Genomic DNA, 21791 nt, shown 5'->3' on the forward strand with positions numbered 1-21791 from the left:
TGTAATTGAGAAGCGAAACAGGCAGTGTCTGGGGTAAGGCAGTGTTTTATTCCATGAACACTGGGATTACCTGGATATAAGTGGTCACAATAGCCATAACTGTGGGTGAGATGGGCCTGGAAGATGGAGCAGAGTAAGAGAAAAAAGGAACATCAACACTTGAAGTCGCTAGTGAAGGATAGGAAGTTGCTTAGGCCAGAGAAGTTACCCTGTGGAGAGTGGGAGGAGAGTCAGGAAGGTGGAGGCCAAGGGCAAATTGTGTGCAGCAGTGAGGTGAGTTGGGATGCAGGCTGAGGCACATCCTTTGGATTCAGCCAGGTTCCCTGCTGACCTTGGCTGGAGCAGTTTCAGCAGAGACCTGGGGGTGGAGATCACACAGCTGAGGACTGAGTGGGTGGTGAGAAAGCACAGACACAGAATGGGTCAACTCTGAAAAAGTATGAGAAGGAGAGGAAGGAGATAGCAGCTGGGTGGATGCTAGGGCAGAGGGTTCCTAGAGAGATGTTAAAGAGTCTTCAGGTGGCCGATTAAAACCACAAGGAGATTTGCACACCCATCAGTTTAACAAAAATTTATGTCAGACTGACAAGTGGTGACAGGGATGTGGAACAACAAGCCCTCTCAGACACTGCTGGTGAGAGGATAAACTATTTTGGAAAACAACTTGGCAATATCTAGGAAAGTTAAAAATGTGCCTTCAGCTCATAAACTTCACCCTTAAGTACACTTATGGCCCAGAGACACCAACTCATGGGCACTAAGAGACAATGTTCATTTTTCCATGTATGCAATAATGGCAGACTGACTATACAACCCGAATGCCAGCAAACAGGAGAACAGATAAATTAATCATGGGATGTAGACAATGAAATTCTATACAGAAGCAAAAATGAATACATTCAAAGTCTATGCATGGCTCTTAACAGTAAAAAGCAAACTGCAGAAGGATAAGTACAGTATGGTACCATTTATATGAAGGTTTTAAACACAGAAAGAATTCTATGAAGCATTTAATGATTTATACATATGTAGTAAAAGTATAAACACGCACACAAATTTAACTAAACTCAGGATAGTGGGAGGAGGGTGGAAGGTCTAGGATGTGCTAGGAACTTGACATATTGCAACTTAGAATCTGTATGGTAGGTATCATTCTGCCCACTTTACTGAAGAAGAAACTGAGGTTCGGGGAAGTGAACTGGTTGGAATTTCAGTTTCACCCGGTTCTGACATCAGTGTTACTGGTTGAACGAATGAAAGAAAGAACAGCCTCGAGTTAGTTCTCAGGCCTAACCCCATCTCCCTTCGCTGCCCAGGGCGGGAGGTGGAAGGACCGCATGGGAAAAAAACTGCGCTCAGCAGGGACCAAAGTTCACTCCGGCCCCGCCCCCGTGCGTTTGCCCCGCCCCTATGGCTCAGATCCAGCGGGACTCATGAATATGCAAGCCAGGGGAAGATATTTAAAGGCGCCGGCGCCACGCGCACGCCCCTAACCGGCGCCGCCTGCCCCGCTCCAGTCCTCAGCCCGCGGCTCGGCACCCTTCGCTCGTATCCATCACTCCGTGCGGAAACGCCGCCGGCATGTCGGACAAGCTGCCTTACAAAGTCGGTGAGTTCCAGGACGTGCAGTCGGCCGCGTCTGCCCCGCCTCCGCTGGGGGCCTGTTGGGGCGGCTGCCGCGGAGCCGACCCGGGGTGCTCAGAAGGACCCCCTTGAATCGCCGGCACAGCGCGGTCTTGGCCGCGCGAGGCCGTCTGGGGGTTGGAGTTCTCCCGCCGCCGCGAGCGGGTCTTCGGAGGCGGCCGCGGACTATGCGTCCCGGCGTGCCCCGCGAGGCCGGTGCAGCAGCGAGGCCCGCGGAGCAGCGAACTGGCGGCGTGTTCCGCCAGAGCCTCCTGGGGCAGGCGGGCAGCGGGCACCTGGCCACGGCCTGGGACCAGTGGCACCTGCCGGGACCTACACTAGGGGGCCTGGATCTTGCCTCCTGGGCCTGGACCGGCTCCTTGGCTACTTGGTGGTCCCGGGCAAGTGCCCACCCTCTCTGGGCCTCCTACAGGGAAGGCGAGGGCACTGGGGCCCCGAAGGGCACGTGGGGAGAGGCCTGGAGACTAAGCCTGAGGCCGGGCTAGTCCACTTACCAGGGACTTTGGGCTTGTTACTCAACCTTTTGGGGTCACCCACCTGGCCAGAAGGTACAGTCATACAGAGAATCTCGAAGAAATTTTGGAGTGGTTAGAAAAATTCTTCCTGCTGTTCTATGGATTGAAGCTGATACACTGATAGTTAACGTTTATTGGGCGTTTACTATGGAATGGGCATTGCCTTCTACGTTTATTATAGATTAATACATTTTATTCTAATGGGTTTTTAGGGAAGGGACTATTACTTTCTCATCTTATGATGGGTTTACTGAAACCCAGGAAAAAAGGTAACTTGCCCACATTTTTACAGCTGGGAGGTGGTGGAGCAGGATATGAACCCAGGCTGTGCCCACCTTTTCACCACTGTATATAAGTGACCACATTTGGAATAACCCTAATGACCTTTCAGCAAAAACCAGTTCAGCCTGGCTAGCAATTTTTAAAGTAAATTCAAGACACCATTCAACCTGGAGAAAAGCATCATTCATGGAGCACTTGCTATGTATCTGGGGATTTACATTTGTTTACAGAATGATCTTTAGAGGTGGACTTTATCTCATGATACAGAGGAAGAAACTGAAGCCCTAACAGGAAGTGACTTGCAAAGACTGTGGAAAATAACAACCTGTCAATAGTAGTTTATCAAGTAGCAGGCCAGAGAAGGTTATTGTCCCTATTGTGTGGATGAAACTGAAGCCCAGAAAGACTAAGTCAAGGTCCAGTGGCAGAACTGGAATGGGGACATGTTACACTGTGGAGAGTTGGATGGGTTAGGGTTGAGGGCTTTGGGTTGTGTGGCAGCAGATAAGGCTGCATTTGGAAGTGGAGAAGCTTGGCTAGGTAGGGTTGGAGGAAGGACGCCTCCATCAGGGAGGGCACAGTGTGCCCAACCTTGCCCATATGGCATCTTCTTTAATCCTCAGGGCTCATAGAAGGTTAGGGATGATTATTCCCACTTTACAGATGAAGAAACTGAGGCTCAGAGAGGGTTTTGCTATTATGCCTCTTAGCTTGTCCTGGGACAGGTGTTACTGCAACCTCTGCAAGTCCTCAGCTCTGCTGGGCACCAAAACCCCCAGAGCTTAGAGTGCCAGACCCTCCTGTGCCCTTGGAGCTGAGGGACCCACGAAAACACCAGGGCTGACACAGCTGTCCTGAGGGCAGTGAAAGAGTTCTTTTTGGCTAGAGGGACAGGTGGTGGCAGAGGGGGTGAAGCTTAGGATAGGACGGGAACCATTGTCCGCTACTGCTGTGTGCCTCCCAGGAGCCTCTGGCTCTAGCCCTCCCTGGCCACCAGTCCTGCCTCTGCCATTGACTGGCTGTGGAACCTGGGGCAAACCCTTCTCTGAGCCTTTCCTCATTGGTAAATGCTGGGAGTTGGACTAGGTTCAGATTTGTTTCTTGTTTGCTAACCCTGTCTCGTGCCAGCCCCTTTCGTGGACCTTCTGTCATTCAGTCCTAACAACAGGTGTGGTTGGTAAACATTTGTGGACCCCTTCTCTGTGCCAGGCCCAGCTGGGCACTAGAGGTACAAGGGTGACTCAAGGATGAGGGTGGGACAGACATGCATACGGATAATGTAGTAGTATTGTCTCCATTTTATAAGTGAGGAGATCTGCTCAATTCTCTGTCTCCGTGGCCACCACCCCAGTCCTGGTCTCCCTCCTCAAAGGTCTCCCCGGGTCTCTTGCTCCACAGATACATGCAGCAACCAAAGAGGGCTTTTCGGAAGACAAGTCTGGTCATGATACTCCCCTTAAAACTCTATAGGAATGAAGTCCTGACTCATCATCTTACTCCCTCTACTAGAGTCACCCTGGCACACTCTGTTCCTCCAGCAACAATATACCAAGTTCTTTCCTGTTTCCAGGTTTTTGTTGAGCCCCTGCTGTGTGCCAGGTACTGTATCAGGTGCTCGGGGAGGAGCCTTCCAGGGTAAGAGAGCTGCTTGGTTAAAGCCCTGAGGTGGGAATGAGTTTAGCTCACCCGGAGGTTCATGTGGTTAAGCAACTAGAGAGGGGGAGAAGAGGGTGGAGAGATGGGGGAGAAGGGTGGGCAGTCACCTGGGTAGGACCCTAAAGCCATGTGATGAGTTAGGATTTTATTCATGGTTAAGCGGAAGCCATTGGATGTTGGCTTGTTTTTTACTTGAGCAGAAGAATGGAGGTGATATATTTTAAAATTGAAAAGTTTGTTTCTCTGACTTCTGTGGGGAGAATAGTACATGGGAGCAGGGAGACCAGTGAGGAGGTGGCTTCAGTGATCCAAGGTGATGAGATGCTGTTGGATTGCTTGTATTTGGGATGTTGAGCCAACAGTGTGCTGATGGGTTGAAAGGGGGTGCAAGGGAGAAAGAGAAATCAAGAAATCGTAAGTTTTGGACTGGAGCAGCTGGTCGAATGGTGGTTTCATTTCCTAAAATGGGAAGATTTAGGGAGTGACAAGTTTGGGGGTGAGGGCAAGGAGTCACGAGGGCTCAAACTTGACACATAATCTAGTTGGGCATCCAAATTGAGATGCTGAATAGGCAGTTGGATTATATGAGTCTCAAGTTCAGGGGAGAAGACTGGGCTGGAGATGAATGTGTGGGAGACATTTCCATAGAAAAGGTATTTCAAGCCATAAAATGGGATGAGCTCATCTGGTAGGACAGAAGAGGGAGATGATGAATCCCTGAGGGCTTCTAAACTTTAGAGTCTGTAACAGGAAGAGGAGCCAGGAAGGTGGTAGGGAAGCCACGGAAAGACAGGCATAGAAGCCAAGCAAAGAAAGGGTTTCAGGAGAGAGTACTTAGTGCTATTCGTGCTGCAGGGAGAAACATGAACATAGGTAGTTGACCATTAGTTATGGGGATTAGGCCTTACAGAGACCTTGAGAAGAGCAGTTTTAGTGGAGTAGTGAAGTCATCAAGGAGGTAAAACAATACGGGATCAGACCCCACAGAGCAGAGACAGCTCTGTCTGTTGTAACAAAGGAATGCCTGGTCCGTAACTACATGTGAGGAGGACTAGTGGATTCCCTGGAGGAAGAGTGGCATTGTTCTGAATTCTTCTCGATGAATTGTGAAGTGAGGTCATCAGTTGATGAGGAAAGGTTAGAAGTTTGGAGTGGGAAAGGTGGTAAATTTACTAAGAAGATGTAATAGGATTGCTGGAGTGTCCCTTGAGATTTGTGGTCTTAATAAATGAAACTCTTGGTGTGGTCATCATTTTCCTCCTGCTGGGCTCAATGACGCGGGTGCAGTGGAGGGCTGGGTTTAACCAGGGTGGGAGTTTTGCTGAGGAGTTCTCAGAGAACAAGAGGGTAGAAGGGACAGTGGAATCTAAATTGTGGACCATGTTGAGAACATGAAGGGTGCAGTGAGGGACAGTGATAATTGGTAGGATAAACGGATTAAAGGTTCTGACCTGACCCGTTGCAGCTTTATTGGAGTTTGGGCTCTAGACAGAGAGTTTTGGAAAGATGGGACATGGCCAGAGTCGGTTGCTTGAAATCAAGATTTCCAAGGGAGAGTATCATGGGTGATGGCCTGCCAAGGTGGGCAGGGGTGGAGTGGGTGTGTGCTGAGGCACAGTGGGAGTAGTCCCTCCCATGGGGGGTATATTGCATCTGTGAAGTTGTTTAGATGTACAGTAGGCAGCAGAGTGACTTAGCTGGTTTTATTATTTCTTACTAAATTCTCTATAGTCCTTTCCCTCCCATCCACCACCCCTTTTGGGTGATTGGCAGGATCTAAGCTCCCCTAAAGATAAAAATCACGAGGAGTTCCAGGCCCCATCCTAGACCTACTGAATTTGATTCCCCAGGGGAGACTTGTAAGCATGCCAGATGACCCTTATCAGGGAAGTTTGCAAACACTGACCTAGGGACTGACCTTGAGCATGGGCTAGTGTGGCAGGGGAGGGAGGGTGAGATTATAAGGGAGAGGAGTAGTATTCATTGTACTTTGCCATTTTATATAAGGGACTTGAGCATCTGAGAATTTTGGTGTCCACAGGCGTTCCCGGAACCAATCTGCTGTAGAGACCAAGGGATGACTAATAACATCGAAGCCAGAGAATGTAGATTACTGTCAAAGTCCCAATGATCATGCTAACTGAACCCCAAACTCAGCCGTTAATCCACCAGTTACAGGCAGGGCGGGCCTGGGTAGGTCTCTGTGCGGAAGAACACACTTCCTGCAGGTAGGTTGGCTGCTGCTTGCTTGCAAAAGAAGGGAGACCTGAACTGCACATGCCCAGTTTATTCCTCCTAAGTTTACTAGACAAGTCCCTCCACTTCCCTTGGGGCAGAGAGAGGCCCAGAGTGTTAGTTACACAGATGAGTTCCCTCCATGTGGAGAGAAACATTAGGACTGGAGAAGCATTTTTATATCTTCAAGGAGATCAAGGAGCTGTGCCGAGTCCAAGGTGTTAGATTATATCATTTATGAGTGCTGAAGTCACCAAGAGTGATGACTAGGAATGTGGAGCGCCAGGAGCTAAAATCTTTAGGGAATGAGGACGTTGGTAGGTGGCAGCAGAAAGGGTAGCAGGAGGTATATATAGGCCGATAGCTATTTTTCAAGGGGGCACTTACCTGTGTTGTAATATTCATGGTCCTGTGTGCTTCTTTGATTAAATGTGTTCTCCCACAAGGCTGTAAGTAAGCTGTGGTTACTGGCAGGGACCATGTCTTTCTTTTTTGACTGCCCTGGCTCCATAAATCCCTGTTGCATGAGTGAGAGAGTGCAGTGACCAGATTACCCAGTCTAGTGCTTCGAGTCCGCAAGTGGAGGAGTGCTGAGTGGCGGTGCTTTGTGGTTCGTGGGATGAGGTGGCTCACGAACTCCCATCCATCCTGCCCCTACAGCTGACATCGGCCTGGCCGCCTGGGGGCGCAAGGCCCTGGACCTCGCAGAGAATGAGATGCCGGGCCTGATGCGCATGCGGGAGATGTACTCGGCCTCCAAACCACTGAAGGGCGCCCGCATTGCCGGCTGCCTGCACATGACCGTGGAGACAGCTGTCCTCATTGAGACCCTCGTTGCCCTGGGTGCTGAGGTGAGGCCGGCAGCAGCAGTTCTTGTGCAGTGGGGAACTCCAGTCTTGTGCCCCCTCAGGCCCAGCAGGGGGTCCAGCTACAGCCTTGTCACAGTGCCCCTCACCTCCATTTGTCGTGACTGCTCTGCAGATTTCCTCTCCCTGGGAAGACGGTGTCTGACTGCCCTCAGTTCACATTCTCCTGACTGGGGAGCTCTGATAGGAAAAACTCAAGCCCGGCGTCCTACTGAGTCGTCTAAGGACTGGCTCTCCCAGGCCTTCCTGGGGTCATGTGCCTGCCCTTGGCCAATCATGGCTGCTGGAAGGATGGCGCGCTCTGATTGGTTCAGCCTGGGTTATGTGTACCAATGATTGCAGCTCTTCCAACTTCTCTGGGGGCAAGATGTTTCCCAAAGCAGGGGGCAGGGCAGAGCAGCAAAAGTCAGCTACAGAACACACCAGGGTTCAGTCCCTGTACCTCTTCTTTCTTTTCTATACTCACACTCTTGGCAATCTGATTTTATGGCTTTAAATACTGCCTATATGGTGATGACTCCCAGTTATATGTACTAGCCTGGACTTCTCCCTGGAACTCCAGACTTGTATACCCAGCAGCTGATGTATCACTTCAACTTGGAGATCTGATTGACCTCTCAGTCTCAACATGTCCAAAGGAACGCATGACTTCCTTCTCTTCTTGGAGGCTTCCCCGTGTAGGCAGATGCGGACTTCAGCCTTACAGGCCCTCTCAGTTCAGAACCTGGGGTCGTCCCTGACTCCTCTTGCTCTCTTACTCCAGCAACGAACCCTGCAGCAAATCCTGTCAGCTCAGCCCTCAAAGTACACGCATCATCACTTCCACTGCTAGAGGTGCATTTCTTGTCTGAACTCTAACAACAGCTTCTGCCCTTGTCTCCTTGCTTCCGTGTGGAGCCTTTTCCCTTCCACACAGCAGAGCCATGTTTTAACATAAGCTGGGTCTTGTCAGTGCTCTGGCTCCCATCAACTCCCATCCACTGGTTGCCATTTGCAACCCAGCCTGAGGTTGCAGAACTGGCTGGATGTAGATCCCGAGCCTCTCGGCCCTAGCTCCAGGGCGTTTTCTTTTTTTTTTTCTTTTTTTTTTTTTTTGCGGTACACGGGCCTCTCACTGTTGTGGCCTCTCCCGTTGCGGAGCGCAGGCTCCAGATACGCAGGCCCAGCGGCCATGCTCACGGGCCCAGCCGCTCCTCGGCGGACTGGGGCACGAACCCGTGTCCCCTGCATCGGCAGGCGGACTCTCAACCACTGCGCCACCAGGGAAGCCCCAGGGCGTTTTCTTATCCCTGTCCAGTGACCTTGGTCTTCTGAACTGTCTGCAAGCAGCCCTGTTTTGCTGGCTCTTTCAGGTGCGGTGGTCCAGCTGCAATATCTTCTCCACCCAGGACCATGCAGCAGCTGCCATTGCCAAGGCTGGCATTCCAGGTGAGGCCAGCTTGCTGCTGGGGGATGGCTTCACTCCTGCTGATGGCTTCACTGACTTTTACTGCTACAGACTTCCCTGCGGCAGAGGAGAGGAGTCATGGCCACAGAATCCTAGCCTAGTGACCCATTGGAAAGAACTGTTTTGTCCAACTGTCATCTAAAATCCTATTGAAGGCACTTACTTGCCCAGTTCAAGTCATGTGATCAGGAAGGGTGGGATCTAATGATTGGGAACCACATGATGTTGAAGAGGGGAAATCCTCTAAAGGAATGATGTGGGTCTGTTTCCGAAAGAATCAGGGAGGGATACTGGGCATAAAAAAGTCCCAGAGGTCCATTGCGTAGTATCTGATGGTCTAGGGCGCTGGGGAAATACCAGGACCAAAGAGGAAAGACTTTCTCACAAGCTGCTGGGGAAATAGACACAAGTCTGCCTGGGCTTGAGGAGGGCAGTGGTTAGCTCTGATGATGATGAAATAGGACATTCACAGTTCCTTCTAACCAGACACAGGTGGAGAGTAAAGAGTGGGGGAGGACCTCTCCAAAGACTGACCAAGCTTGGAACAGCCTGTCCCCAACTCCTCAGCCTAGTTTGGGCTCCATGGCCCTTTTCTGGGAAAGGTTTTGTTTTTAATACCATTGTCTGCCCCAGTTTGGGGGAGGGGAAGCTGGCCCTGCTTTGGCAGGTATCCTTTGCTCACAGGAGGTTCATGGGAGCCCCACACCTGTGTCTCAGTTGTCCCATATGATGGGAGGAGCCTGGGCTGGCAGTCAGGAGCCCTGGCTTCTTTTTTTTTGGCGGCGCCATGCGGCTTGCGAGATCTTAATTCCCTGACCCTAGGGGCCCAGGGATCAAACCTGGGCCCCTAGCAGTAGAAGTGCAGAGTCCTAACCACTGGTCTGCCCTCGAATTCCCAGGAGCCCTGGGTTCTGATGCCTGCTCAGGAATGCCATGCTGAGTGATCTGGGCACATCTTAGCCCCTCTCTGGGCATCTGTAAGTGATGATGATGGTAATGGCTGCCTCACAGAGTTTCTGTGAGGAAAAATGAGACGGGGCATGAAGCAGTTAGAGTAATGTCTGGCACAGAGAAAGTGCTCCATACGTGGTAGCTGCTGTTAGTAGTTTTTGGCCAGACTTCGCCTAGGATAACCTACCACAGAGGCTGCTGGCCCATCAAGTCCTTTCAGTGCATAATGAATCTTGGATCTTGTCTCGCTTGGGTCCACCTGAGTGTGGCTTCCTGCCCCTGTGCACCTCCATCCTAGCAGTAGGCATTGTGGGTAGGAGCCCTGGTCACTGGGTTGGGGGCCCAGACAGAAGAGGTAGGAAAGGAAATAATTATTTCCAGATACCTATATATGGGGGGGGGGGTGTCTGTACTTGGCCTCTGTCTCATAATCCATACTATTATAGATGAGGAAACTGAGGCTCAGAGAGGTGAACTGATTTTCCCAAAGTCACACAGCTGGTGAGTGCAGAACCAGGATTTGCACTCAGATTTCTCTGGCTCCAAGTTGTGTTCTTACCATTGCTGAGTCCTCAGAGGTGCTAGAGGTGGCAGGGGATGGGAATTAGGAAGGAGATAGTATTGGCTCTATCCAGGTAGGTCCCTGGAGCAAGTGCCAGTGGGGAGGGCCAGGCCCTGATGTGCCACTCACTCTCCAGTGTACGCCTGGAAGGGTGAAACGGACGAGGAATATCTGTGGTGCATTGAGCAGACGCTGTACTTCAAGGACGGGCCCCTCAACATGATTCTGGACGATGGTGGTGACCTCACCAACCTCATCCACACCAAGTACCCACAGCTCCTGTCAGGTGAGTAGGATGGGTGGGTGGGCTGGGTGCTAGTGATTTAAACGGGGCCTGCTTGCCCGCATGAAATCAGCAGGCCTGGCAGGACTCCCAGTTCCTCGAGCAGCAGATTCTGTGGAAGATGGGAGAACAGCAGGCTCCTGTAGGTGTGCTGGGGCCTGGCTTCGGGGCTGGGTGGCTAGGGGAGGCCTGGCTGGCCCAAGGGCATGCCAAGGCCAGGGCTGAGAATAGCTGGGAAGCCGTCAGCTTTGTTAAAAGCAGGTGGGGAGGAAAGTGGGGTAGTGTAGTGAGTGCAAAGGCCCTGAGGCAGGAATGGATAGACCATTCATGAAACAGAAAGTTAGCCAGCATGGCAGCTTCCTTCACTGGGGAGAATTGCAGGTTGTGGCTGGAGCTTTAGTGAAGATCAGATGTGTAAAGACTTAATAGAATAGACTGAGAAAAGAGTTTGGCTTGATCCTGAGAGTAAAGGGAAGTAATTGGATGGTACTGAAAAGACTTCCCTGCAAATGTACATGTTAAAAATGGCTGCTGTGGGCTTCCCTGGTGGCGCAGTGGTTGCGAGTCCACCTGCCGATGCAGGGGACACGGGTTCGTGCCCCGGTCTGGGAGGATCCCACATGCTGCGGAGCGGCTGGGCCCGTGAGCCATGGCCGCTGAGCCTGCGTGTCCGGAGCCTGTGCTCCGCAACGGGAGAGGCCACAACAGTGAGAGGCCTGCGTACAGCAAAAAAGAATGGCTGCTGTGTAGAGGATGAGTTGTGGCTGGGACGGGCAAGTGACAGTGGTGGCAGGGACTAGGGCAGTGACAGTGCAAGTGATGAGTTCGAGAGTTGTTGGGAGGTAGAATCATTAGGCCTGGTGATGGTGGTGGCTCCTCCCTCACGCTGGCCTAGGTGATTAGGTGGGCTGTGGTGTCCGTTACAGAGATAGGAACCCAGAAGGAGGAGCGGCTTTAGGAGGGAAAGGTAAGGAATTTGGGTGAGTTCAGTTGTGGGCTCTCTGAGGCTCTTGGAGTTTCATCTCAGAGGCCACTTGGGCCACTCCTTCCTAGCCTGAAATTCATCCCCTCCTCTCTTGTTCAGGCATCCGAGGCATCTCCGAAGAGACCACAACGGGGGTCCACAACCTGTACAAGATGATGGCCAGCGGGATCCTGAAGGTGCCTGCCATCAATGTCAACGACTCTGTCACCAAGGTGAACCTGTGGGGCAGTGATGGCTCCAGCTGTTGGTTCCCAGAGCAGCTCAGGAGTAGGCCCTGCAGAAAGTCCCCTGGGAAGGCTGCAGGCTAGGGGCTTAGCCCTCATTTGAGGGGAGAAAGGGGTTGTAGACTTAGGGTCATGAGGCAAAGCATTAAAGGCATTAAAGAGGCAAAGAACTGTGCAGTGAGCCTCAGAGCTGGGCATCAAGAGGTTTAACGTGAAGCAGATTCTTTGACCGGACAATCTCTCGTAGTTGATCCGCAGGAAGCCTTCTGGACTGGCAGAGAAAGGCCAGGGAGAAAGTTGTGGGACTGAGCCGGGCAAGGGGCACATGAGCACATTAGCTGGTGGGGAGAGGTCCCAGGAGGTGATCAGCCCAAGGCCCACCAGGCTGAGATGTTGAGAGCGGGTCTGAGGCCCCAGGGCCTCGCCTGCCCCCGTAGCCGCCTTGCCCCCTCTCCTTTCAGAGCAAGTTTGACAACCTCTATGGCTGCCGGGAGTCCCTCATAGATGGCATCAAGCGGGCCACGGACGTGATGATTGCGGGCAAGGTGGCGGTGGTAGCGGGCTATGGCGACGTGGGCAAGGGCTGTGCCCAGGCCCTCAGGGGCTTCGGGGCCCGTGTCATCATCACGGAGATCGACCCCATCAATGCGCTTCAGGCTGCCATGGAGGGTATGATAGGGTGAAGGTTGGTTGTCAGCCACTGGGGCCAGAGCGGGGGCAAGGCCACCCTGGATGACGCACAGACACTGTCTCTACACAGGCTATGAGGTGACCATCATGGATGAGGCCTGTCAGGAGGGCAACATCTTTGTCACCACCACGGGCTGTATTGACATCATCCTCGGCCGGTAGGCGCCAGGCGGGGGGTCCCAGGGAGTGAAGGAGGGGGCAGGCTTGCGGCTGCTTTTGGTCCCTGACAGTCTGTCACAGGCTGGGGCTCCTCCACAGGCACTTTGAACAGATGAAAGATGACGCCATTGTGTGTAACATCGGACACTTTGACGTGGAGATTGACGTCAAGTGGCTGAACGAGAACGCTGTGGAGAAGGTGAACATCAAGCCCCAGGTGAGAAGCCCCAGCCCTGCCAGCAGGCTTGGTGGATGGAGCACCGAGGGGGGCGTGCTCGTGGGCTGGCCGTCCAGGAAGTCAGGTGATGAGGCTCTGGCAACCTGGGCAGTGGGATGGGCGGAAGAGGGACTGGTTTCAGGGCTGCTTAAACTGGAATCTTGGAGTGAGGCCAAGGCATCCCCATTTTTAAAGGTCCCAAGATGGTTCTGAAGTGCAGCCAAGGTTGAGTACCACTGCATTCAACTTGTTACTAGGCATGGTGATTGAGAACGTGGGATCTGTCCTCAGACTGTCCAGGCTCATGTTGCAGCCACTTTGTAATGTGTGGCTCTGGACAAAGAACTTAACCCTTTAAACTTCAGTTCCTTTATCTGTGGAATGGGGATAATAGCAGTACTTAATTTACAGGGTTGTTAGTAGGATTAAATGTGATAATTTTATATATATATTGTATATATATGTATATATGGTTATATGTATGTTCTTAGCCCAGGGCATGTGCCAATAATAATAACATTAGCTAATACGTAGTACTTAAACTAAGTGCCTTGTACATGTCAGCTCTTTAAATTCTCACAGCAGACCTATGAGGTCTGCCGCTCAGGGTTGCATAACAAATACTGGCTCTTATTAATTGTGTGTGCCAGGCCCTGTGCTGGAGGTTGTTCTGGGGCAGTCCAGGCCCTTTGTGGGCCCTGCTGGAGGTCGGGAGGCCTGCTGGACAGGAGGGTAGGATGAGGATAGGGGTGGACACTGGGAGCTGTGCCCACCAGCCCTTACCGCTGTGCTGCCCACTTGTAGGTGGACCGCTACTTGTTGAAGAATGGGCGCCGCATCATCATTCTGGCCGAGGGCCGGCTGGTCAACCTGGGCTGCGCCATGGGCCACCCCAGCTTCGTGATGAGCAACTCCTTCACCAACCAGGTGCTGGCGCAGATTGAGCTGTGGACCCACCCAGACAAGTATCCCGTTGGGGTCCACTTCCTGCCCAAGAAGGTGGGTTCCTACCTCCACCCCTGGCCAAGGGTCATGTGTCCAGCCCTGGGCTCTCCATGCAGGCCTTGAAGATCTTCATAGTGTCCTCCGCAGGGCAGAAATCATTCTCTCCATTTAACAGAGGAGGAAATTGGGGCCCAAAGCAGGGAATAACTCCCAGAGTGGCAGGGCTGGGTGGTGAGAGGAGCATGGGCTTTGGAGTGAGACACACCCAGGTTTGCATCTCACCCTTACCACTTAGAGGCTGTGTAACTGTGCCTCCATTTCCTTATCTGTAAAACGAAGGTGATGGTACCTCCTTAAGGATTGTGAGGATTTCCTTAGATCACAGGTCACAAACCCACATGCCCACAGGGATTGGGCAGGCAAATGGGCTGGGTGGGAACTGACCAAAGAGCACGTGCCCCAGTTGAAGAGGTTGGCTGCCTGTGAGCAACCTGGACCCACTGGACCAGGGCTCCTGACGTTTCAAAGGAAGCTAGATATGAGTATATTTATGTGAAATATTCAGCTTTTAAATATAACCAGGTTGTTTAACTTGGACGTGTTTGTAAGCTGAATGCAGCCTCCAGGCTGCGTGATTGTGGCCTTGGAATGGGATGATGCCACTAACACACTGAGCATGGCACCTGACGTGTTGTGAGTGTGTGGTCAGATTAACCATGACAATGAGGTCGTCTGACGTCAAATCCAGTGCTTGTCCTAACACCCCCTGCCTCCGCCCTCTCCCACAGATCAGAACACTGTGTTTTAGTCCTGGCTTTTTTTTTGCCAGTGTCATGGGTGAACTTGGCTTTGCTACTTTGCCTGACTGGGCCTCAGTTTCCCTCTCAGCTAAATGGTAAGAGTAGCTCTTGCTTCCAGCCCTTGGCTGCTGGAGAGGCTGCGGTGGAGTCTTCATACCACTCCTCCCACCCTTTGAAAAGCTGGTCTGCCAACTGATGAGAAGCAGGAAGAGGCTGGGTTGTCTGCCCCCGAGCCAGCCAACTCCTTTCCCCCTAGTCTTCCTCAGGCACTGTCTTGCCTGACCAGGGGTTTTACCTGTAAGGGCCTCAAGGGGCTGTCCTGTCCTGGGCAGCCTGCCAGGTCCCCATGCTGGTTGTGCGGTTAAAAAAGTCTCATTCGACCCCTCATCTGATCTCAGTTGGAGGAAATACGACTGTGAATATAGTGAGAGATTGGGCAGGCCTTTAAAAGGAGGCTGGGGTTGGAAGTGAGAAGGCAAAGAGCTCACCTCCTACCCCAGCACCTGGCCCCATCCCGTCTTCTTCCTTCATCACTGCCAAGATACGGGTTGGGGACAGGCTTCACATCTCACATGCGAGATGTGGGAGAGGGATTACGTACCTTGGTTAACAATGACAGAGACAGCAGCCACCATTTCTTAAGGTACTTGCACCAAGCGCTCTTGAATATCACTGATCTCTGTACCAGCTCTGAGAGACCCAGCCTACAGAAGAAGAAACTAAGCTTCAGAGGGTGACTTGCCTCCACAGCTGCAAAGTATTGGGCCAAGAGTATGTCCCACCCCTGCCTGTCCAAGTTGTTAACCGTTATGTCCTCCCCAGCAGGGAGAAGGAAGGGTGTTCTCGGCTAGGCCAGGCCAAGAGAAGGGAGAATTCATTGTGTCCTCTGGGCACTGGAGACCTTCATTTTGCCTCCAGAGTTGACGTGGACTTAGGACTTAGGGCTGGGCTCTGCTCCTGCCTTTGCCTGCCTCTCCCCAGTTTCTTCATTTGTTAAATAGAAGAATAAACCCTGGCCTCCTTCTTAGAGGCTCCTTTGTGAGTCTCTAATGAGACTGTGAGTGTGAAACCACTTGGGAATGTAAAGCTGTCTGGGCTGGGCTGTGGTTAAAGGCTATTGTGCCATTATAGGATGGGACTTGGGGGTATAAAGAGGCCCCACCCGGAGCTGGATGCTGAGAAAGTGAGAGCCCCGCTTAAGGTTGATCCTTCTCTAAGTACAGCCACTTGCCCTTCTTCTCAGGCCCACTTTATGCATTTCAGCACTGGTCAGACTTAGAAATAGGCCTTATCTAACCCCAGCCTCTGTCCTCCTTGGTTTCTGTTCTGTCTCTTCAAAGCTGCCTTGGAGACGATAACTTGAGACAAGTTATGGGACTTTGGAGCCAGGTGGACCCTGGATTCAAATCCTAGCTCTGTCATTAACTAGCTTTGTGACCTTGGGCAAGTCATTGCACCTTTCTGAGCCTTGATTTCCACATTTGTGAAAGGAGATGGCATTTTTTTTATTAGTCAGGATCCTTTCGGTGGCGAGTGGTAGATAGAAACCCTGTTCAAGCTGGTGTATTAGTTATCTGTTAACTGTATAGCAGTTTAAATACAAAACTTACTGGCTTAAAACAATAAACATTTATTATTTCAGTTTCTGTGGGTTGAGAGTTTGAGAGCAGCTTAATTCATGAGGTTGTAGTCGAGATGTCAGCTGGGGCTGCAGTCATCTGAAGGCTTGACTGGAGCTGGAAGATCCGCTTCACATCACTGTTGGCAGGTGGTTCCTTGCCACATGAGTATCTCCATAGGGCTGCTTAAGTTTCCTCATGAGATGGCAGCTGGCCTCCCCCAGATTCAGGGGGAGAGCAAAGGAGGAAGCTGAAGTGCCTTTTAGGACCCAGTCTCCAAGTCACACACCATCACTTCTGCTTTATTCTATTCATTAGAATTGAGTCACTCAAGGGGTGAGGAATTAGGCTCCACCTCTTTTTTTTTTTTTTTTAGGCTCCACCTCTTGAAGGAAGGAGTTTTATGAATTTATAGACAAAGATTTTAAGGACATATTTTGGAAGGCAGCTATGCTCACCCTATACCACCAGTGCTAAGGATGTATTTTGAAACAAATACAACCAGTGTAATCTAAAAAGGAACTCTATTGGTTCTGTAATGGAGGCGTCTAAGATTCAGACACTGGATCCAGGGATCAGTGGCATCAGAGCTCTTTCTCTGTCTCTTGGCTCTTTTTTCCCCCTACATTCACTTCATTTGTCAAATAGACTTGCCCCTGGTGAGCAGAGACTGATAGCCTCCCTGTTTAGGAATCCTGAAAGCCCCTGTCATGAAAATATGTCCTGTCCATAGATAAATTCCAGAGAAGCATTTTGGTTAGCTGCTTAGGTTGGTGGAGGGTAAGGAAGGAGATGTAATTGATTGTCCCATTAGGGCTGCTTGGAGGGGAGGATGTAGCTTGGTTCCCCCTTGAAGAAGGGGAGCTGAGTAGCCAAAAGCCACACTGGAGGCTGGCTGTGAGGATAGGATGAAGTAATATGCTTAACACTCCGCAGATGTCACAACAGAACAGTTCCTGCCTCTTTTGGCAGCTAGATGCAGGTAAGGGATCCCAGATCATGGCACTGATTCCAGCTTTTTCTGTGTTTCTCCCCAGCTGGATGAAGCAGTCGCTGAAGCCCACCTGGGCAAGCTGAATGTGAAGCTGACCAAGCTGACTGAGAAGCAGGCCCAGTACTTGGGCATGTCCTGCGATGGCCCCTTTAAACCTGATCACTACCGCTATTGAGAACCAGGCCCGCCCTTTGCCTTCCAGCTGCTGTCCTTGCCTGGGTCCCACCTCTCCTCCCCAAGAGCAAATGGCACCACCTTTGAGATTGGTTTGATAATGTTCCCCATCAACTCCCTGGGGCTAGTCACTCAGTCTTTGGCCTCTGCTGCATCCCTCATACTGTTCCAAGTGTGGCAGGGGGAATTGAGAAGTCCCTCCTCAAGCCCTGGTCATGATCGAGGTACACGGGAGTTACCCACAGGGAGCCATGAGCTCAGGGGTTCTGGAACTGCTCACTCAGTCAGTCCTTCCTTAGGCTGTTGGCAGTGGTGTTCACAAAGCCCATGCACTTTACCATCCAGGCCCTCACTTGGCCTATGGACTTTTTATACCCATGTTCTTGGTTTATAGGTTCATTGGTTCCTCAGCCCATGACAGATGAGAAGGAGCTCTGTCAAAGGGTGTGGAGGAACTGTTGGAATTTGAATGCTCCTGAGAGCCCGGCTTAGTGCTTGGCATTCTCTTAAACCTCAGAACGATGAGGTTGGTACTTTTAGTCCCTATTTTACAGGGGTTGGAATATATTGTTAAGGGATAGCCAAGAAAGGACGAGAGAAGTGACAGCCAGAGGTTGAGAGGGGCCAGAGAAACGTAAAAGTGCATTGTAACTTGATGTTCTCTTCACAACTCTGGGTCAAAAAGAGATTAATTTGGTTCATAATGTTAAAAGAGAGCAAGAAGGTGGGTTAATAAAAATTTTGGTGCCTAAAAGAATTTTGAGCCTTTATTTTATAGATAATCCACTGCCAACAATGTAGGGTGTAAGCCAAGGGGTAATAGTCTGATGTGCTGTAATAGTCTGCTGTGTTGCAGTGTGGGGTGACGGGCTGCAGGCACACCCTTGGGCTTGGAAGACTGTGTAAAATGAAGAGAGAACTCTTGTGTCTTCAGGTGTGTCTTTTGTAAACAGCCTGTTTTTTACCCAACCTAAGCATCATTTAATAAGTGAGATTAACCTATTTATATTTATTGTAATCTCTGTTTGTATTTATTTCCTCTACCTTATTTTTTTCTGTTCCAATTTATAATATTGTTTTCTCCCCATTTCCACTTGGGCTTGATCCATTGCTCCTGGGGGGACTGTTGTTTATTGAGTACCTCCTGAGTGCTAGGTGCTTTGTAGTTTCATTATTCTCGCAACAAGCTTAGTAATACTATTATCCTAATCTTATGGATGAGAATGGAGACTTACAGAAGTTAAGCGTCTTTCCTAAAGTCCACAGTTACAACTGGCCTCATCATGATTCAAATCACAGGAAGGTGGGTGGGAAATGGGGTGCTCTATTTGCCTAAATTGTCATTTACTGAACCCCTGTTCTGGTCTTGGAAGTCAGAGAAAAACAAGAACCTGCCTGGGAAGGGTAACTAGGGACTATTCTAAGGGTCCTCCACTCATGGAAGGCCTGATGGGGATGCTGGGATGTTTGAGACCTAACCCCAGCCTGCTGGGAATCTCAAGCTAGAAGGAGAAGGCAGGCATACAAACAGATTTGCCATCTCTTGGCACTTCCCTTTCTCTGCTCAGCTTTAGAGTTCAGTGCCTGGCAGCACTGAAAGGCAGGAGGGAAAAGGTGATGCTTGAATTGGATTTTGTTGTTTTGTTTTTTAATATCTTATTATTTTCTTTTTATGTTTTTGGCTGCGTCAGGTCTTACTTGCAGCATTTGGGATCTTTCATTGCAGCACGTGGGCTTCTCTCCAGTTGCATCGCTCGGGCTTCTCTCCAGTTGTAGTACGCAGGTTTTCTCTATCTAGCTGTGGCGCATCCAGAGCGCATGGGCTCTGATGTTTGCAGCATGCGGGCTCTCTAGTTGAGGCACACAAGCTCAGTAGTTGCAGCGCGTGGGCTTAGTTGCCCCGTGGCATGTGGGATCTTAGTTTCCCGATCAGGGATTGAACCTGCATCCCCTGCATTGGAAGGCGGATTCTTTACCACTGGACCACAAGGGAAGTCCCTTGAAATGGATTTTGAAAGAACTAAAGATTTTTAATAGGAATTGAAGGCAAGAGCATTTTGGGCAGCAGAACAACTTAAGCAGGAATGAGTTAGGGGGCAGGGAGCTTAATATAGGGGGAGCTATGAGGTAGAGGGCTAGAAAGGTGGCCTGGGAGACAGGAAAGCGAAAGCCCTTGAACACTAGGATGAGACCTTAGTTTTAATCCTTGAGCTGCACAGATCCCTGAAACAACCCTACTTGACTGAACATTCATACTTGTGGCTTGTTTTTGTATTCTCAGCCTCTGGCTATTACCTGGTATTAATTAGCGGAGAGATTCAGAGAGGCCAAATGGCCTGACCTAAGATCACACGGTAAGTGGTGCTGCCTGGACCCCACCTCAGGTTGGTCTGAGTCCTGGGCCAGGCACTTGTGTGAGACAAATGGCGAGTGTTTAAGTGAAGGTTGCCCTACTCAAGGCATGACGTTTTGACAGAAGGTAGTGGGTTGCCAATGGGGCTCTCTTTAGTATTTCTTCCTCCAGAGCTGAGTGAGAGTTGAGTACACAGGAGAACATGAGGAGATGGAGATTGAGGCCAATCCTGCCTCTCAGATCAGCTTTCCCAACCATGAGTCCACAGCATCATGCTTGGCATGCCCTTGGCTGTATCTGGCATTGAAACTCCACTTCTTCTACTATTTGAGTGCAAATGCATCTGAGTGACAGAAAGAAGGGCTTGTTTAGTCTAACTTTTAAAAGCATATGGTGTCAAGCAAAACCCTTGTCGATGGCCTGCGGTCTGATGGGCGTGAAGGGCTGAAAACTAGAGGCTCAATAGACCCTCCCCATGCTTTCTCGGGCTTGGATGCTCATCAACGTGTCCTGCCCAGTTAACTCTCAGCCTTTTTTTCTCCATGCATATAGTTGACGTTGCATTAGGTTACATGAGTGTATGCTATGACTCTGCTGTAAATAATTTTAGAACTTTGGCACTTCAACTATTATTACCAACAAACGACACAGGAACCACCTCTCAACCAATCATGACACCAATGGTCAAAACAGACCGAGATCCACTGCTGCCCACTGCCATTTCTTTTACAGCTAATTGTGTACCAGCCATTGCTCTAAGTAAGCACTTACTTATTCCTCCTGATAACCTTGTAGAGACTTGAATTCCCGTTGTACAGTTCAGAAAACAGGCTTTGAGAGAGTGAGCTGGCTTTTGTACCCAGTAGGACTCTGAGACCAGAATCCCAGCTCTTCTCAGTAGAAAAGGGGGAGACTGCTGTTCATCTGAGCCGGAGAGGTTAAACGCCTCATCCTTCATGGCAGCCACGCTCCCTTCCCTCAAATCTGTCTGCTCCCAGACTCAAGAAATACCTTTCCAGATGTCCCCTCTGTGAGATCCAATGTAGTCCCCCACATCCAGTCCCCGAGGGGTTCTGGTTTCTGTTATCCTGACCTTTTCATTTCCTCTTTGGAGGTGTCCTGCCAGTTCTCAGAACCTTTCATTTTAAAAAAAAAAACACCCTCTCCTTTCACATCTGGTCTCAGCCTTACCTCTGATCTCAGATCTGCTAATCTGTCACGCGTTTGACACTGACCAGGTATCCACAATGAAAACTGATGTGTCTACTGTTCCCCCCAACTCCACTCCTGATGCCTGGGCCTCATGGGGAAAGAAGGAATTGGCCAAGGGTCCTATAGTATCTGGTCTAACTGGATTTTTTTTTTTCCAGGAAAGTGAGAAAGGAGGTTAAGACCTGGGGGATTTTGTGGAACAGTGGACTGGGCTTTGAAGGGAGGAGACCCGGGTCTGCTGTTGACTCACCATGTGACTTTGGGCAAGGACAGAAGTACCTACCTCAGATGGTTGTTTTGAGGGTCAGTGATATAGCATGTATATAAAGAGTTTTGGGGGCTTTTTTAAACATCTTTATTGGAGTATAATTGCTTTACAATGGTGTGTTAGTTTCTGCTTTATAACAAAGTGAATCAGCTATACATATACATATATCCCCATATCTCTTTCCTCTTGCGCCTCCCTTCCTCCCACCCTCCCTATCCCACCCCTCTAGGTGGTCACAAAGCACGAGCTTATCTCCCTGTGCTATGCGGCTGCTTCCCAGTAGCTATTTTACATTTGGTAGTGTATATAAGTGCATGCCACTCTCTCACTTTGTCCCTGCTTACCCTTCCCCCTCCCCGTGTCCTCAAGTCCATACTCTAGTAGGTCTGCGTCTTTATTCCCGTCTTTTCTTCAAGAACCTTGAAGAAAAGTTTCTTTATGACCTTTTTTTTTTTAAATTCCATATATATGTGTTAGCATATGGTATTTGTTTGTCTCTTTCTGACTTACTTCACTCTGTATGACAGACTCTAGGTCCATCCACCTCACTACAAATGACTCAATTTCATTTCTTTTTATGGCTGAGTAATATTCCATTGTATATATGTGCCACATCTTCCTTACCTATTCATCTGTCGATGGACACTTAGGTTGCTTCCATGTCCTGGCTATTGTAAATATATAAACAGTTTTTTTTTTTTTTTTTTTTT

The 21791-nt window shown here is 50.2% G+C and overlaps 2 protein-coding genes and 1 long non-coding RNA gene across 3 annotated transcripts in view; 2 read left to right on the top strand and 1 right to left on the bottom strand.

Annotated features, from left to right (window-relative positions):
* The first annotated feature begins 1464 nt into the window (after nucleotides 1–1464).
* Nucleotides 1465–18005, top strand: AHCY (adenosylhomocysteinase). The gene is made up of 10 exons (XM_027078552.1): nucleotides 1465–1609; nucleotides 6993–7183; nucleotides 8551–8626; nucleotides 10295–10444; nucleotides 11526–11638; nucleotides 12112–12319; nucleotides 12411–12498; nucleotides 12599–12716; nucleotides 13521–13715; nucleotides 17118–18005. Exons 1-10 carry the CDS (start codon nucleotides 1582–1584, stop codon nucleotides 17247–17249), a joined length of 1299 nt encoding a protein of 432 aa, XP_026934353.1. The 5' UTR covers nucleotides 1465–1581; the 3' UTR covers nucleotides 17250–18005.
* A 1248-nt stretch (nucleotides 18006–19253) lies between these two features.
* The window catches only part of ASIP (agouti signaling protein), a 32585-nt gene continuing 30047 nt past the window's right edge, over nucleotides 19254–21791 (bottom strand). The window contains exon 2 of the transcript XR_003427146.1: nucleotides 19254–19944. The gene's annotated coding sequence lies outside the window, so the exon portion shown is untranslated. The remainder of the gene's footprint in view (nucleotides 19945–21791) is intronic.
* Nucleotides 19951–21791, top strand: part of LOC113605303 (uncharacterized) — a 5100-nt gene continuing 3259 nt past the window's right edge. Inside the window, exon 1 of the long non-coding RNA XR_003427147.1 lies at nucleotides 19951–21116. This is a non-coding gene — a long non-coding RNA (uncharacterized LOC113605303). The remainder of the gene's footprint in view (nucleotides 21117–21791) is intronic.

Source organism: Aethalodelphis obliquidens, unplaced genomic scaffold (genome assembly GCF_003676395.1).
Source record: "Aethalodelphis obliquidens isolate GAN/ISIS:26980383/991018 unplaced genomic scaffold, ASM367639v1 scaffold42, whole genome shotgun sequence".
In the NCBI taxonomy this organism is placed as follows: domain Eukaryota; kingdom Metazoa; phylum Chordata; class Mammalia; order Artiodactyla; family Delphinidae; genus Aethalodelphis; species Aethalodelphis obliquidens.